The sequence below is a fragment of the Phaethon lepturus genome, unplaced genomic scaffold (assembly GCF_000687285.1).
Source record: "Phaethon lepturus isolate BGI_N335 unplaced genomic scaffold, ASM68728v1 scaffold17101, whole genome shotgun sequence".
Lineage (NCBI taxonomy): Eukaryota > Metazoa > Chordata > Aves > Phaethontiformes > Phaethontidae > Phaethon > Phaethon lepturus.
This window is the reverse complement of record NW_010515706.1, coordinates 24,940-44,103: the sequence shown is the minus strand read 5'-3', so window position 1 is coordinate 44,103 and position 19,164 is coordinate 24,940. Positions and strand designations below refer to the sequence as shown.

At 39.1% G+C, this 19,164-nt stretch overlaps 1 protein-coding gene across 2 annotated transcripts in view; it reads right to left on the bottom strand.

Annotated features, from left to right (window-relative positions):
* Positions 1-3,218: 3,218 nt before the first annotated feature.
* The window catches only part of ITGB6 (integrin, beta 6), a 32,228-nt gene continuing 16,282 nt past the window's right edge, over positions 3,219-19,164 (bottom strand). For both annotated transcript variants that reach the window (XM_010295866.1, XM_010295865.1), the window contains 7 exons: positions 16,547-16,681; positions 15,918-16,332; positions 14,738-14,960; positions 12,121-12,218; positions 7,224-7,343; positions 5,162-5,328; positions 3,219-3,320 (listed from right to left, as the gene is read on the bottom strand). In XM_010295866.1, the coding sequence (XP_010294168.1) occupies positions 3,219-3,320; positions 5,162-5,328; positions 7,224-7,343; positions 12,121-12,218; positions 14,738-14,960; positions 15,918-16,332; positions 16,547-16,681 (1,260 nt within the window). The remainder of the gene's footprint in view (positions 3,321-5,161; positions 5,329-7,223; positions 7,344-12,120; positions 12,219-14,737; positions 14,961-15,917; positions 16,333-16,546; positions 16,682-19,164) is intronic.

Here is a 19,164-nt window from a genome sequence, read left to right as displayed (position 1 = left end):
GAAATTACCATTCTACAGGGTGCAAAAGATACACAAATACCATTACATTGCTCATGATTATTCTTTTATTCAGTTTAACTCTTCAGTGAATAGAAGTATTACTATTAAAAATGTTTTGGCCACTCTTAAGGTCCAGCCTCAGGTCAAAACAATATTCATGAAAACAGCAGAAAGATTTTTTCATCCCACTCACCACACATAAACCCACTCATAATTTGGTGGGGAAAAAAAAGAAAAAGATGAACTTTGGTACAAATGCTACAAGATAAAAATAATACAGTTAATGAAAAAAAGATGAACACCACTCTTGTTTCTAGGGTGAATGCTAAGTAGATCTTGAAAGTTCTTGAAATGTGGGGGTTTAGTCAAAATGTATGATCTGAATTAATGCTGTTAAAAGGATGGCTCACATGAATGAGCCTAGTTCTGTGGTATCCCTCAATAATAGAGACCTTCCTCATCAAGCCCTTCTATTTTCTCTCCTCTGATGAATTCTTAATTATTTGGGTGATTTCCGTCCTGACAACTTTGAAGGTGCACAGAACATTTATAGTACAGTCAGACACAGCAGGGAAATCGCAAAACATACTGCCTGATTTCTGTATGTCTTTGATAATTTGGAGATTGCTAGGAGGAGTGATGGGACTGTAAACATTTGCCTACATACCAAATTGGGTCTTTGGTGATGATCAGAAGATGCAAGTGATGGGAGGAGAACAAGTAGCTTTGTGAAATGAAATCTCCTGTAGGAACAGGGAATGTAGACCACCAAGTGTTTGATATGAAATGCAAACACCACTTTGTTAATAACATTTGAATACTGAAATATATTTCAATATTGAAATGGGTGACCTACAGAAGAAGGGCTTTCAACCCTAATATTGAGCAGCAGAATTAGTCTTCTGAGAAACAGAACTTAAAGGGTATTTAATCAACAGCATAGATTTTTATTACTTTAAAAATAATAAAAATATTTTCATTTCTTTCAGAGAAAGATTGTCATTTGATGACTCCTACATGAAAAACAAAAGAGTAACAGATAATTTACATGGGCCTAAACCCAGATTTCCTTAGTCCCTTAGGCAAACCTGACCTAAGTGGAATCTGAGACAGAATCCAGGGGCCAGCTTTGCCTCCTGAGTTTATCCATACAAATATGAGTTTATCCATATACCAGGGAAACAGGATTTGGCCCCACCTATAACTTGTGGGAGTCTAGTGGCTGGAAGGGCCGCAGGTGCAAGCCTTTGTGCAGTTTCCTCTATGAGATATACAGGAATACTAAAGAGTCCAGATGTGAACCTGCAATTCATCTGTTCCAGTTTAATGACAGCCATCATTTTCCTTCACACTGCAATAATTTTGAATTTAATACATGGTTATAGCATCACCTTCTTTCCAAAGGCACCTGATACTGTTTATTCCTCTTTGCACAGAAATATACACTATAGGTTCTAATCCACTAACAGACAGTATTAACCAGTTTGATTAAACAAAACAATCTTTGTAAACCAAAACTAATAGTTTCACTGAAACTAGATTCTCATCTGTAGCCGTTGACTCCAGTAGGCTTTGGATCAGGCCCTAAAACAGGCGTGGGTCAGAGCTAGCTAATACATCAGTCTCACATCCAAGAGTTGCAGAGGATATAGAGACTGAAGTTGCACAGACTTTATGAACATTTAGTATAAAATGAACATCGATTTTTGTAGATCAAATATAGGATTTACCCTAGGGAATGTAGGTAATTGTTCGCCTGTGACTGTGTCGATGTACCTTTGATTTCTAAGTCGTCTTTTGGTAAGTACATTCATATGTACATTTTGACCATATGTTCCAGAGTACTAAAAATGCAGAGGAAAAGTGATATTAAAAACTAAAGTACATTAATGCTAGCTTAAAATAGCCCAATGTTGTAATTTTTTATGCCAGCATGTTAGCTGATTTTGATGGGGCTTTATTTTTCCTAATGCTACGCATGGTAACGGCATTACAATTTAAGAATTTATGGCAAGCCATTAGTAACTAGCTAAAACTGAGATGTAAAAATACTCATTAACGTCATGGAAATTAATAAGTGGAATCCATAGATCTATTTGTTGCCTAGTTTGAAAAAAAAAAAAGAACCAAAACAAAATGGACCAAAATAATGAATACATTATTTCACACATGAATAAATGGTTTGGCTGCTGGGCATTGAAAGGACCTCACAATTTTGGATGTATCAACAAAAAAGTACTGTCTTTGTGTGTGATACTGAGTCTTTGTGCATGAACTTTTCCCGCATGTAAAGGGCTCCTGCAACAGTTCCCATGATGGTCCAGCATGCAAGGTTTATTTTGAGTGCCTAAACGGGATGTAAATGGTGAAAAGGAGTTCCAGTAATCCTCTGGTTTGACGTTTCTCTACCGGGGTCTCTAATTTACTAATATTTCTCTTTTGCTCTGGATCGTCTCTACTAGAATTTTAAGGAAAGGGGAGGCGGGGGGAAGGGCAGTCTATGCCTGGAACAGAAAACAAACCTGCAAGTGAGGAAGGGCTTGATTTAACTTTCCTTGAGACAACCCCAGGGACCGGGTTCTTAAAGAACATCAAACAGCAACAAGGACAAAGAAAGAGGGAAACAGGACAAGAAAGAAGAATTAGAGGGGAGAGGTTTCTGTATACCTTAGATACACAGAAGGTAGGCAGTAACACTACTTGTTTTTGATGAAAAACTATTCAGTCACAGAGGTGATATGAGGAACCTCTAACCTCAGTAATTTAAACAGCATTCATGAAAAAATTATCTTCTTAAATTTAAACCAGCCCACCAAATAGACTGGTACAAATACATTCCTAAACACAAATATATGGAATCATGTGTATTAACAAAGTAGTATACAGCTCATTGTACATAACCATTTTCACAAAAATAGGCTTACATATGATAACTTTAACCCTCAGTATTAATGAGAAGATTAAAAATATTTGTGATGATTGTGATGCTATTTTTTTAAGATGGGGGGCTTTAATATTAAAGGTGGTTTTTTTTAATATTTCTACTAAACTTTTACCATCAATATGTTACCTATAGTTTTTCCAAGACAAGATATATTTTCTCTAACAGAATGATTATACCACTGCAATGTGCAAACAAATATCACATAACCAGCTGAGAAGAAACAAGTGTTTTTAGATTTCCTGCCAGTAAAACCAAGTTTGTGGTGTTGAAGGTACTAATAGAAATCTGCAGCCACGGCCCCTTTTTGCTTTTCTTGGTTCTTGTAAGTTACATTTTTAAAAGTGGTTGTTGAACCTCTGTACAATGGATTTGTTTCCTAAAAAATCAAACAAAAACAGAAGAAATGGGAGTCATGCAATGTTTAACTCATTTTGCCCTAGCTTCAGCTGCAAGCAGATGTAGCTGCACACCGTTGCCTTGAGCGCGCCTCTTCAGCAAAGGGACCATTGCGGTCCATGATTCCTGACCCAGCGTTATGATGCAGGTCGTACGTGCACCAGCTAGTACCACTCTGCTTTCCCACGTGCAGAAGAAGATGATTGGTACTCCGTGAGAAACTCGAGCCAGACATCTCCCTGGCCCAGCAACGTGTTCCCAACGGCGTGTGATGCAGGCTGCGCGTGAAAAGGCTGACACATGCCTTTCACAGGTTCACACAGGTTCACAAACCTCCTGGGTCAGAAGGGATGGATTTGTCTATAGCCATTTTGAATCCATGCAAATTTTTATCATCCAGGATATCTTTGGAAATAAATCATATGGCCTAAGCAGGTGTCGTGTATTTATGTCTTTTGGCTTCTTTGGAGCCTGCTATCTCACCATGCTTGTACGGGAAAAGTCAGTGAACAAACGTCCCATCTTCAATTTCCCCAGTCATAATTTTATAATTATGACACCCTCCTCCCACTGCTTCTATTCCCCAGTGAGGGCTTCTGGTCTAATCTTTGTACAGAAGTAATTTTGTACCTTTGATAATTTTAGAACAGCCTTCAGCAGTCACCAAAATCCCGACTGGTCTAGATGAGGCAGCGCAAACCTGTCTAGAACATGCTTCCCTTCACATCTGCCTCCCGGATGAAAGTAACGTGCATCATCAAACAATACTTTATCAAATATGTCTAATATAATTTGTGTATCATGTTGTGGTTGGAGCATTCTAAAAGCACAGATAGTGTCTCAGCGCTGAGGTGTGACTTGTCACAGTCCTCTTGCTTGAGCCACACAGACTACCACACGTTGGGAGAAGGGTGAGTCCCACACGGGCTTTTAATCCTGGGCTCCCATCATTCACTTGCTATCATTTCCTCTTGCGACAGAAAAGAAAATTAAAATGCTTCTATCAAGTGTATCCTTCCCTTTTACCACATGTGGCTCTGCCGAAGGATGCTCAACATTCTCAAGTGGCCTTGCTGGTAAGTAACTGATTTTTCCCCTCTCAAAAGCTGACAGGCCAGCAGTGTCCATTCTTGCAGAAATGTTGCAACCACAGGGCTTCGTACGAGAATGGAGCCGGGGGAACGGCAGCGTATTTCTGTCCTCCTGGCACCCGCCAGAAACGCTTACTCAACACGTTTTTTTACAAAGAGCCTCAGAAGTCTTAAAGCTTTTGCAGAAGAGCAAAAAAGTCAAGAGCAGAAAGGAAAGAAGAAAAGGGAACATGTGGTATAAGCTTGCATTAGATGTCTGCAACCTATAGATAGAATTTCTTTGTCCTTTTACCTACATTTTGGACAGCTTACATTCATTGCTCCTCCGTGTGAGTGGGCTCTCGTTATGACAGAGGCCATCAATAATCTCTCTTTCCTAAAATGGGCTGTTTCAGGGAAGAGGGGTGCACCTCTGATAATTACATAGGCAGCGAACAACTTTGCTAAGATGAATCAAAGGCAAGGTACTAATTAAAAAACAACTATTAAAAAAATGTTATCTACATGCTTTTACATGCGGAAGAAATTAAACCAGGAGATCAAACTCTAACTGTTTTTTATCCCTAAAAAAATTGTAATTTTACTTTACAGAATACTAAGTGTAGTGAAAAACTACCAATAAAATCTATCAATTTAAAAGAACAAAACCAAGGCACAGAATTTTAAAGGCAGTTGTGTATCATGCAACCAAATTAAAGCACCTCATATAAAATCAATGCATTTAACGTACCGTTTGCCATTTAACTTTTGATTTTTCTGCTTCAAACTTGGCCACCTCTTTTCGGTCTTGAACTGATACCAGTAATTTCCATATACAAAGTAAAACAATGCCAATGAGAAGGATAGCAAGGGTGACACCCACCATTATCATTGGGATATTTGGAAGCTGTGGGCAATCTGTGGAAATAAAACCAATTATGAGTGTGGTTATCCAATCAATAAATTTTAGGCAATTAAAAACAGCCAAGAGGCATGCTGGCCTTCTCATTTGCTGTGAGCTATGCATGCCTTTTCCTTCAAGCCTGTGTTATTTTTCTCCTGCTAGCTTGCTAAAGGGTTTGTGAAACTGGCTGAAAAATATTGCATTAAAATATTTTAAAAATTAATTTCTAACTTCTTCCACTGCTCTTTTACTGTGTCGACAAGCAGCTGCTGGATACAGACCCAGATTCTGAAAAGTTAGAAAATTATTCACATCTGTATCAATATAATTCTAAAAAACAGGGCTGAGTTGACAAGATTATGAATTTTACAATGTTACAACTGAATCTCTACTTCAATTAGCTGATATTCAGTGTGTTGCAGAGGAAAAGATTCTAGCGAGATTTATATCGGGGTAGAGTCACCAATGATATTGAGAAAATAAAGGAAACTGCATTTCAGTCATGAAAACAACCAGGAAAAAAATCCATTAGACTTGCTGAAAACGTTGGACTGAGCAATTTGAAGGACTTCTGCATTTCAAGTTCTACAATAAATTTTATCGTACAATATTTCAGAGAGTCAAAATTAAAACTGAAGTTTCTTCTTCACCACAGCACAAAGAAGTTTTATTATTTTCATATTAAAAAGTATTCCTCATCAAAGTCAGTGAATGCTACTATTTTATTGAACCATGGTTTAAGGACATTGAAAAATTACTTTCAGTTTTATTTGGCTTACATGATTCTAGTTCACATCATTACTTTTTTGCTTGATGTCATCATTTCACTAATTCTGAGGGGTCTGGGTTGAGCAGTGGGTTAACGCTCTGGCTACTGGTGCCATCTTGACTTTGGTTCCATAAATGAAATAAATTTCTATGGAGGTCTTAGTTCATGTTCACATGCATCGCAGCCATCACAGCACAATCCTACCCTTAAATTCTTGAGTCTTAGGGGTATAGTTTACAAAGAGATGTGCTTCGTTAGTACTAGTTGTTACAACCATCCTTGCTGTAATCATAACCTATACAAAACCAAGCTACTGTTCTTATGGTAGAAGCTGCTTTTTTGCGCAGTGAAATAATTTTCATTCTCACACGGATGCTAGAGAAAGGCTACACAAAGGGTTAACAAAATAAATGCCATTTGTGCCAATAGAATGAGGTTACAAATCTGCATGGCCTTCCCTAAAACAACTGACATTTAGCACTGAGGCACTGGGTGTGTCAAAAAAGGAAAAAAAAAAAGCATTTTTATCACCTGGAAACTAAACTGTTTGTCAGCTGAAAAGTGCTGTCTGTGTTCTCTCCTGGCCTACATGATTAGGAACTTTAATGAAAAATCAGTAGTGAAATAACAGTAAATAAAGAAGTAATGTTAAATGAAAGGATATAAAGAGATCTGCTGAATATCTGTTAGTTATGCAAAATATTAAAAACTTAATGATACTGCAACATCAAATGGAATTATAAATATGTTTTAGAATTTCATCAGGTATACCCAATCAGATAGCCTTATGGATATATGTCCATCTATGAAATATATGTCATTTCAAAGTGAATTACAGTTTTCTCATATGATGCAAATGGCGTTTGGTATCATCATCTTAGAATTGCACAGGGCTTTAGAAAAATTAACTTACTCTTGCAGCCCAGCGATCCTTCTGCCCATCTTTCATGAAAGAAGAGGTATTTATTTTACCACCATATTAAATAAGTGCTTGAGGAGGTGCTTTTTCGGCTGAGCAGAGGACAGCCACAAACACAAGGAAGTGCAGTACTGCTTAAAAGAGCTCAGCTTCCAGGTAGCTCACCCTGCCTGTGTTTTTAAATCAGATTTCACATAGAAAAAGCAATACTCACTGCTTACCTTTCTGTTCTATGCTATGAATGACTGTCTTTCCCTGTTCATCCATAGCCAGTAGAAATGTGGTTATACATTCATTTTCCCCCTGCAAAGAGCAGGGAATGGATTTATCCTCGGAATAATCTGCAGAGGAAGGGGAGAAAAAGTCATTCATCAGATCGAATGAAGTTTAACATGTAAGAACAAGAGAGACTGCTGGCATCATGTTTGTCACAGCCTCGTCTGTGGCTGGCAAAGTGAAAGATGAAAACAGAAATACCTTCACAATTTCTACTAAATTTAACAATTTTGCTTCCAACCCAAGCTTTGTTTTGTTTCAGATTTTTCACTTATATTTCCAAAGAACTGATCCTGGTGGTCTCAGTCTGCACTGACCATCTAGCGTACTATGAATTTCAATGAATTGGAAGTGCTTCCAAGCTGCTGAACCACCAGCTGCCTAGGAAATGTATGTATAGGATAAAGTAAACAGTATGTTCTTTTTGGTTTACAGCTACTCCTACCATGTCTAGATTATGTTTCAGAAGTAGATATACATACATCAAACAGCAATGGGTACTGTTAAAAGGGCTGCCATTTTTTCTTCCACAATAGTGCTCTCAAAGATTAGTGTCTCCAGTACTGTCACCACAGTAAATATAGACTAAAACCAGAAAACTGTGATTCTGGGGTCTTTGGAATGTGATTCCAGGGGAAACAGATAAAAACTGACCTGAGATGACAGACATTTGTCTCTCCATTTAATGTAGAGCTGCACAAAAACTTAATCATTTTTTTTCCCCCAGATATTCCTAACTGGGAAACCTTTTCTGCTGCAAAAAGTTAGTTCAGAGGGAACAGAGAGACAGGAGGAAACTGGCTGTGAGGGACAATATAAAGCAAGTAAAACAATCAAAAACTGAGACTACAGGTCCAGAACCAGAAATGCCATAATTTGTAGCATAAACTTTAGATAATATTTTCACAGAGCAAAAATATCTGACCTTAAAACTGTGTGCAATAACACTTCTGGGGCTGAACACTTATTATGTTTCCATATAAACCATGATTTGAATAGCTCTGGAGATCTAGGTATGCTTTTCTGTACATTTTTAGAAAAAAATTCTTAGGTTTTATTTTTAGAGGTAAGAAAAAACAGTAAGCTTCTCAAACATTTCTTTAAAAATAATTGTCACTCTCCATTATTTCTTACTTCTTATTTCATTTGAAACTTTTACTGAAATTTCATAAGCAACTGTGCTAAAAATCTTAAGTCCTCAAACTTTAATATGAAGAGTAATGAAATATAAAGTAGGAATCAGACAGGAATATGGAATTTAAAGAAATCTATAGTACATAAAGAAATAAGTGCTCCCTTTTCTTTTTTCATATAGCTTATTATCATAAGGTTTGGTCTTCTAGAAAACACTATTAAACACCATAGAAAATATGAAAGTGTAAATAGTTGACTACCCTAAGGTCTTTTTCTCTGCTTGTTGTAAAAACAGAATCACATCTGGTTGGATTTTAATGGAAACATGCTCTTGATTTGTGATAATCTTGTATTTAACCTGTTGCCTGTCCTTGGTGGCAGAGCAATGTGTTATCTATCAAGGTGACAGGCTGACAAGACTTGCTGATTTAACAAGATTTAATTTTGTTAGAAAGGCCACAATCTGCAGACTGAGTGTGCTGAATTAATGTCACTCATTGCCAGGTCACAATTCCAGTAATGCTGCCACAAGTTTTGCAATATTTGTTGTTTCCCAACTCTTTTAAGCAAGCAGATCCAAAGAATATTAGCTTGCTCTTTTTTTTTTTTTAAAAAAAAAGGTAGTTGTTAGCTATCCTGAAGGCAGTGAAAAACTGGCAGGCACATTCCAAATGTTATCCAGAAGGCAAATATATTTGTTATTTTTAAATTGTAAATTTTAATTTAATGTCATAATTTAAGACATAATTTGGGGAGCAGAAATCTGATTATGCGCAAGGATGTAGAAATGAAAGCAAAGATGCCAGTTCAAGCAATTCAGAGCTCAGCTTACAGTTACATTTTATTTCTCTGATGTTATTTTTAGGATGAGGGATGACTAAGAGAGACTATTGCATAGATTATTTTCAGTCCACCGGCACAAAAATTTGCCTAGGTAGATAAACTCCTGTAATTTACACCTGTGTAATTTTCTGCGTTCTGCAGTGAATCATCGTACTCTTCCCACTTCTGCCGGCAGCCTAATTCCATTATATTCAATGGTATTTGAAATCACTGGAGTCACACTGCAAGAAGAATTGGGTAACGGCAAGCTGGAGCCTGGAAGTGTGAAAGACTGTTCCCTAAGAGGTACTTGGATAAAAGATTCAACAAAAAAAATTGACTGTAAATTTAAATGTCATTATGCCCTTTTTCGTCTTCTGCTGAACAAAATGCTTTTTTTGAAGAGTTTCATCTCACTTTGAGTCGGAGCGACACAGCAGTGCTGATGTAGAGGCTTATCCAGACTCCAGCATCCATTTTGTTGCTGCACTGGGAATTTGTGCGGTGTCAACACTATGGGGTAGGAAAAACTCCGTTTCTCCAAGCCGAGTGTAACCGTCCCGGTTGGGCTTGCGGCAGGAGCAGCCTGGTGCGCTGCTGCGGTGGCAGGAGCCGCTTTTTAGGAACAGCGGTTCCTCCTGGGTAGTGAGTAGAGCAACAAGGGCTCCTCTTACATCCATCTGGCAAAGGGGGGATTAGCCCGCTTTAATATTAAAATATTAAAACTGGATGAAAATAAATATTCAAAAGCGATGCTTGCCATGGAGATAAGCCCAGTAAACATGAAGCCGTCAGCACCCCCACAGCTGCTGTGCCATCTCGTGCCCTGCTGGGTCCCCAGGCGGAGAGGTGCCCGCACCGTGGCCGCACCGGTGGCCCTGCTGCGGGGGAGCGGGAAGGGAAACCCCCAGCACCCACAGAACCGACGCAGAGGAGGCAAAAGGCATGGCTCAGAGGCTAAAACGGGCGTTCCCGGGAAAGAGGCAAATGTAAAGCCTACGCTTTTTTATTGCTCCACAGTTCCAGTCATTGTGTTGCAACGTATGCATGCAAAAGAGAAAGTAAATCTTTAAGTGCTAATATTTTATTTAACCGAGAGCTATTTCTAGTTTTCAAAAAGCCTTGAAGCATTAAAGAAACAGAAATATAAAACAGAAAGAAGCAGTATGCTACCATATGAAGTTGATCAATAATCTGTCCTAAATATTATGTGGTGGTCTAGTTATACCACTTCAAATTTTTTTTTTGTTTAGGTAATACAGTTTTGATTTTAGGATTTTTAAATTATTGTTAAGATTTTTTCCCCCCTCGGGATGACTTAATGAGGCTACCTCCATGCCAAAACCAATCCTTTGAGCTATTACAAAAGCATTTAACATGAAACAGAGTTTGCAACAACTTCTGTGGGGTGTTTTTTGTTGGGTTTGTTTGGGTTTTTTGAGAGGTTAGGATGGGAATAGTGAAGGCTGGATTAACCTCACTTCACTACAGCAGTTACTGTAACTGCTGCAAATAAATTTTAAATCTAAAGAATTAGCTGACAGTCCCAGTCAGGGAAGCACAGGACATGAAAAAAAGGAAATAAGCAGGAACAGGAGGTGATGTTGTCATGCTCATATTCCTGTGACCGCTATGTGTGGGAACAGAGCCATATAAGTGACTGTTCCTGCTCTTGATGAGTATTCATTGTATTTGAAAGTAGAATGTCTTATATATTCCTAGCTACAAATATCTGCCATCTGGCAATAGCAACCTGAAAACTTTACCAGCTACAGAGATACAATAAAAGTGCTCATATGTTTTTGAAGCTTGTAAATACATTTTTATATTTATAAACAAATACTGATATCTAGGAATGCAATGCTTAATAATAATTTTAATAAAAATACAAAATTAGAATTTCTTTACAAGGGCAATATTTGCAACTTTTGAGGTCTATATTATGGAGTGATGTCATCAAAACCAAAAGGTGTATCTCTGTTGGAAAGATGTCTGTCAGTGAAATTTATGCATGCATGCAGCTCTGGATGGGCTTCCAACAGTTTGCAGACACAGTCCTTAGACGTGCATACAGCATTCTGCATTATCATCCTAACTTTTACATTGGGCTGATTTAATGCTTATGTTTACATCTGTGCTGTGGATATAATGCACCCATGTCCTGCCTCACCTAACAATTGCATTTTGCCATAGGATTGGGATTAGATTTGCCATAAGAATAAATACAGACTGCCTACTGTACAGGCAAGCACCTTCCTCTATAGGAAAAAAGAAGACTTTGATGTAGTATTGCATTCAAAGTTAATTCTTTTTTTTCTGAGTACTATTTTATTCAAGGCTAATTCATATTCCAGAAATTCCCATTGATGAAGGGCAGTTTTGAATTACAATGCGCAACTGAAAGATGTACTTAGCCTTTAGGGTACTAGGAATGTCTTAGTAAAACCTGACGAGAAGCAGAACAGGTTAAAGGGCTGTGTCTAGTTGCCAACTGTAATCAAGAGTCTGCATAAGGACTGGGATCAGGTTTTGCATTTGTATGTTAAAAGAAGCCACGCTGGAACTCATGGTGCAGGCGTGACTTCACCTCAGGGGCTTTCATCAGCCACTGATTCTGGTATTTATAAAATTCTGTCCTTTCTTACATAAACTGCTTAGAAAGTAGGTGTGATCCAATGAGTTAATTAACCCGGAGGGGTAAATACTAGCCCTGATCTGCATCTCCTACTTACCACAGAAGAACCGTAGATAGACAGCAATTACCTTATGATCCCTAATATAATTCCATGGCAGAAAAACAAGGCTACTTTCAAATATGAAGTTACTGAAAGTGGAAGCTATCACTAATCACACACACAGAGGAAAGGAAGATTTGAGTGTACAAACCCTCTGCAGTGCTGACAGTTGCATCAACCAATTTGCATTTTTCACTGCATTCTCCCGGTGACTTGTCATCAGAAGCCAAGTGACATTCCACACAGCTCCTGCAGAAAATAATTCAGCGGCTCATCAATCTCTGCCTGTCACAAAGGAACAATATAAAAGCCAGTACGTATGCATCTGCATTTTAAAAAGAAGCTAAACAAAAGGTCTTGTTCTATGGATACAGTAGCTCTCAGAAATATGATAGGTATTGCCACCAAGAAAAAAACCCCAACCAAAATCAAAAACCCCCACCTGAATAAAGGAATTGTGGATAAGCTCTCTCTTGTCCTCTTTCTCTCCCAGATTATTAGCTACCAGACAGAACCCCAGGCAACATTATTCATGTAGGTCTATCAAAGACATGGGGTTACTCACACATAACATTCATTTTCAAAAACAAATATCCTGAACTAAGCTCACACAAAATACCAGCTGAAGGAATGCCTAGCAGATGAACAATACCTGAAAGCAACTTCAGAGAGATCAAGCTGGGGCACCTACTGTAAGTCTTCCTTTGTTAAAAGTCTACTGAATAATGTATTAAAACGCTATTCAGGTGTCTATACAGATGTCTCTCAGATGTGATTACTTGTGTTAGAAATTATTTACTTAGATGCTAATTATACTAATGCAACTTATTGGAAAATAATTTACTTTATTTAATGGTGGAATGACAGAAATATTATTTAAAAACACAGAGTCTAAACCAATTCCTTTAGAAGTCTCTGAAAATTTTCCCAGTAATTCAATGAGGATTTAATAAATCCAGAGTTTCATGGAAAAAGGGAACAATGAACAGAATTCATATACAAAAATTCTTGACACAAAAATGTATCTTGTTGATTCTTCACAAATAGCTTCAGCCAGACTGAGACTTTGAGAAGCAGCCTGAAGGACTAGCTGCTTTAAGAAAAGGAAAGAGAAGAACTGCAACAAAACATCCAAAAAAGCCCTGGCCATCTCCTGTTGCCTTGAGTTACATATATCCATGGGAATATGCTGAGGCTGCTGAGATTATCTTCACAGGATGGAGATGACCTTATCACTTCCTCTGGAGATGGTGAATAGTAAAAGCGAGCAGGTAATGGGATAGCCTCTATCTCATGGAGACAAATCCAGTGTTGTTGGTGGTTTTGTCATATTTGCCATGTTTCTCATACTACCACTCTTTTTCTTGGCTGCCTAGCCATTAATCTCAGTCCCCTCTGACCTGGTCTTTCGTATCTCTCGGTTACCCTACCCAAGTATTCCCAATGATCTCTCTCTTTTGGCTTTCCCTGCCCTGTGTTTCGGCAAGGGAATAGAGAAAAGATCTAACACTGCATACAATATCCATGTTCAAATAGGCTAATGTAATGCCCAACGTGTAACTTTATATTTTTTATTCTCTGCAAAATTGGACAGAGCAAAGCAGCAACATTGTCCTTCATGTTCAGAGCAGTCGCATGCAGAAGTTCTCTTTACTTAAAGCTTTGAACAAACTGTTTGGCTTGCTTTTGTAGGTCCAATTTAGCACTAATATAAATGACGACTAAATCACATACCACAGAATAGCTTCTCATCTCAGATATAGCGTGGACTGCAATGACAGGCATGAAAATACAGTTGCAAAGAGCTGGTATGGAAGAGAAATGGGCCTCAACTCTAAATAAGTAGATGTGACAGAGTCATGAAGCATTAATGCAACTTAACACTGACTTGGCACTCAGCAAGCAAAACCAGGGTCATTAACGTGTATTCTGTGAAGCCTAATTCAACTTCTAGCTTAAATTTCTACCAAATTCTGCTCAATTTGGACTGACTTTAGCCCTGCAAGAGCTCATGTAATACAAGCATAAGCATGGGTGTACTTAGTGTGGTCAGCTTTATGTTACACATATTTTTGGTTGCATTTCCTATCATGCACCGTAGCATACACCACACATCAGAGCAGGAAAGCTACATACATTTTGCATGCTCAGTGAACAGAAGACACTTCACCATGTACAATCAATTTGTCATCAACTTATACATGACATACTGATTTCATCCCCAGACTATGACCTAGTTTATCATAGTTGGGCCTCTTTAATTCACACAAGCTTAACTTAATTTGGACTATGAATTTGCACATGTGTAAAGCTTGAGCAGAGAGCATGACCTTATTAATTCATGTGCATGAGAACCATAATACAAATGCCCTTTTTTGACGTAAGTCCTCATTTTTGCTGTAGCAGCTATGCTGGGATGTTTTTTTTCTGTACTGTGGACTGGAAGGAGGTTCATCTGTTTTTGTCTGATGTTATCATATAAGGCCACCATTCTGATTAGCTGTACCGCCAGTGAGAACAGTGGAAGTGTGATGTTTTACTTGTGCTGCTTGAAGGTGATTAAATTGTTTTCCCTAAAGTTCTTTTGTACAAGAGTAATGCTGATAAATGGTTGGTGTACAGCTGCTCCTCTCAAAGGGCAAGGAAGCTCTTGGGCTCTGGTCTGTAAATCCAATTTACAGTAGCAGCAGTAAACGCACTGCTGAGGCAGCATAGGAAATAGATACCTAGATGGTACAAACATCAGAGACTTAAAACAAGCACGTTACCGCCTGGAACTGCAAGGGTCACCGCAGAGAGGGCACTTTTCACATGTTTGGCCTGAAGCCCCTGGATGGGTGCAAGCACATGACCCACAGACACATTCGCCTCTCCCACTGCACAGTGTCCCATCCTCAGCAATGCAAGCGCTGGTGTCGGTTGTGCAATTACAGTATTCACCAGTCCATCCACCGTGGCACATGCATTCCCCACAATCACAGTCACCATTGCCTGGAAAAACATTTATTATATCTCAAATCAGTCTCTTAATAAGAATCTGAATAATGGCCTTTGAAAACATTCTCCTTAATAGCAGATATTTTCCCCCCTCCAACTCTTCTCACTCTTAAGCATCTTTCATCCTCCCCCAGCATTTTCACTTTTAAGCCAGAGGATCGAATTTTTGCTTAGACTGGCTGTAAGCCAGTGCAGCTCCATTCTCTTCACTGGAGTCCTCCACACTGATCTTATCTGCTGACAGTGCACAACCTAATGGGTAAATCCTCTTTCATTTAGAGCGGCATAATTTCAGCCTATCTAGTCAGCACAATCTCATGGCTGGTTCCTGCCAGTTTAATGCTATTCCTGTTGTTTCCATAGAATCACTTCTGATTTATAATGGTATAGCCCAGGAAAAAATTGTAAATACAAGTTCTCAAATTCTGATAGTAACTTACTAAGATAAACCAAGAATCATTGAGATTACTGGTTTAAAATTATAAAAATATCAGAATTATCCTAGTGATAAGTGATTAATCAAGATTAATTCATTAAGATTGCTATGCTTTGATAATTATGTCAGAGTGAAATTGTAAACTAGCTAACACCGATGTATGTCAATGTACTTACCTAAATGTCCTTTGAGCTAAAATCTTCTAAAGCCATTAAAAGTCTGCCCCAGTGTGATGGTAGCTGATATGCTCCAATAAAGCCCTGCCAACTTCGGCTAGCTATGGAGTGGTTCAGGGTGTCTCTTTTTTAAATTTGAAAACAGGGCTAAAAATTCTGTCTTGTTTTAAGTCTAAAGATCATTCAGAAATAGTAAATTGCACTTTATACAGAATTGATTGCAACTGAATAGATGATGAAAATATATGATGAAAACACAGATTCACAAAGTTCATAGCTCAGAGTCAGACAATAAAGCTCTGAAGTGCAGATGCTAAAACTAGCGCCAAGGGCCCGTACCTCCACACTGGAGCCCTCTGTGTCTCACACACGAGAAGTCATCGCATTCGCAGCGTGGCCCGTACACCTTTCCGTACAGGGACGGGTGGCAAAGGCAGTGCCCGCAGTAGCAGTCACCTCTCCCACTGCAGGAGCTCTGCTCTGCTGAGCCCTTGCAGGAGCTGTCGCCGAGGAAGCTCTCGTCGCATTCACAGTGTGGCCCCACGTACCCCGGGCTGCAGACGCACACCCCGCACTCGAACGATCCTTTCCCTTTGTTGCATTTTGGGCTGTTCATCTCAGCCTTCGCCTGACAATTACAGCTGCACTGGGGATGAATTTCCATTTCCAGCATGTCACTGAGCCCCACTGGTTTTATCACAATACGCCTTCTGGTTTTTTCACAGGAGAGACTTACAGTCACGTTGAAAGAGACCTGGAAAAGAAGATGGTGGCTGTTCGGAGCTGCAGCCCTGCAGAGTACTCTGGAAGCACATGTGGTGGACAGAACAAACGGGGTCATAGATATCACCTGCTGTTCTTGTAATTTGTTTGGAGGAAGATTATTCGGTAAAGAGCAAACCCTCTACCTTGGTTTCCTAAATTCTCCGGAATTCATGTCTTTTGAGAAAGACATCTTCTTTACTTACTGTGTCTCCCACTCTCACATGAGAGCATTTCCTCTGATGTGGAAAAAGGGTCCCGTTGTTACAGATGGCCGTGAAAGAGAGATTGAGTCCTTCTGTCTCTCCCAAGACCTCCAGCTCCACCTCGGACCTCAGCTCCTTAAAGGAAAAATGCATGAGATGAATGGAGTGGTAACACTGCCAAATGCTGCCAATGCTCCACATCTGTGTAACGTGGATTGTAACTTCTCCTGACCTACACGGGAGTAAATTTGTGGGCTTGTGCTTTATTTACAGACTTCTCCATTGCAAGAAAAATGGAGAACGAGCAAAACAAAGCGCCGACAGAACCGGTTTTCAGTGGAAAGCAACGGTGGTATCAGTTTAATATCTGCTATCACGGCGCTTATTTCCTGCCCTTGCAGGAGAATAAATTCAGTCTTTTAGTAAATCATCTTTCATCACTAAGTGCTCTGCTGACTGATATGGGTTTTCCTTTAGCTCCGGTCTTACCAAGGAATGGCTTTGTGTCCCTGATTGCATTGCTAGCACTGGGCTTTTCCTGATTAGCCAGCCTATGTCAATATTTCTTCCCATTTATCTCAGCTGGTAGAATCAAACCTCACAATCTCTCTCACGGCAGGGCAGGCTCCAAGCTCAGTTTTGCCTCAGTGCAGGGCCTTCATGACCAAGTTCGACATTTCCAGGGCCAGAGCCAGAGCTGAGTCCCACGGTGAGCTCCCGCAGCTGGGGGCTCGCTCCGTTCCTTTCTCCTGGTGGAAATTTCTGCTTCATGAGCTGTCAGTTCTATTCCAAGTTGTATTCAACAGTGTACGCATTTCTTAAATTAATTTGTTCAACCAAACTTTCATTTCTTAAGTGAAAAACTTACTTCATGAACTCTCTCACACCCAGGTTTTTTATAGTTAACTCTTTAAAATATTTTATAGCAACTTTGCTTACACAACCTTAATCCAAAGCCTATAGCAGACCATGGGTAAATTCCCTATGACTTCATCGGACTGTGGATCCAGTAAATGGAAATTTTTCAAAAGTACCTTAGCAATTGCTGAGCAAAAGCTCTTGTGAGCTTAATTGCTTTACAAAATACCCCCTGCACTTCAGTCAGAAGCATGAGGACCTCATTGACCTTACTCCAGTGAATCATTCTAGTAAAGGCACCAGGATGACTCACTGGAGTAAAGGTCTGGTGCGGTAAAACAAACTAAAAGTAGAATAGGTATAAACCTGCATAACCAACAACTCCCTGTCCTTTGTACATGTCCTGGATTCCCTGGAAATTTGTCTTAGGGTTGTGTTTGGTGGGGTTTTTTTAATGTCTTTTCATCTGGAAAACCTTGTCAGTAAACCAAAGCACTTTAATAAAGGATAGGAACACGTCGTGCAAGATACATCCACGTAATACCCAGAGCTCTTCCCAGCGCACAGCCAGAGCAGTAAAACTGCACACTGGGCATCAGGTTGATAACCTTGGTAGCTCTGGGTGTGTCCAGTTTTCCCTTCACGTTTGTTTTAGAGTTAGGTGCTTATGTCGCTATTGAAACAATGCAGAGATTCTTAGAAAATAATTTGTTTGCAATATCAGGGCTCTCACAAAAGGACCAAATATAGCAAACCTCTACATAAAACTGTGAATGCTGGTATGTGCTAATGTCCAGGATATATCACCAAATAGTCCCTCTTCCACCAGCTGCAAAGCTACGAGACTCTAATAGAGCGCAACCATGAGAGAAAATTAAATGCTGCTGAACACCAAGTCCTAATACTTTGAATCCTGGTTCCTGTACTGGGTCATCATGAACATGCCTTGCTGTTCTGAGAGGTCCAGCTACGCAATTTATGCCACTGAAAATGCAAGCATAAACCGTGACAAACTCCAGTTTCTTAGATTTTAATATCTGTGAGGACTTCTAATGGTGTTTTAAATCTACTAAGTTGCCTGAGCGTAGTTTGGGGACAAATAGCAGGCAGTTTAGTGAGCTTGAAGTCATTCAAAGAGAAACATTTGTGGTTCAAAAATTTGTCTGAATGAAACAGCAGACAAAACAGTGTTACAAACTTGTGTCCTTGTGTTACCTGTCCTGTTTTAATATATTATTTCTTTGGTCTTATTTTCCTGTAAGTGAAAAGGGAACCAAGCACTGAAAAAAGAGTGGATTTTTTCTGAAATTTTAAAATCCTGGAATAACTTTAATCAAACAGCCTGATATCTGTCACAATGCAATTTAGCCTACAGCTCTGCAATACAAAGTTATGCAGAATTCAACGTTAAACAAAGCAGGCAGAAATATGCTTACAGAAGAAAATGAATCATACTTGGAAAGAACACGAGAACAGCCTGTAACAAATATTTTGACAGCTCAGACTTTCTTAACTTGCTTACTTCCTCTCTGAAGCGTTTAGATAGCAACACACGGTGAATGGTATTAGCAAACCTTGTGTTTATACAGCAAGTAAAGACTCAAAAGCACTTTAAAAGCATTCAAGATTTAGCCTAACTCTACTCTTGGGGAGCAAATAGTTATTTATTCCTTTTTTGTGGGTAAAGAAACAGAGACACCAGGCATTGAATTACACTGCTGAGAGTATCATGAGGGGGATGTGACAGAAATGGAATTAGA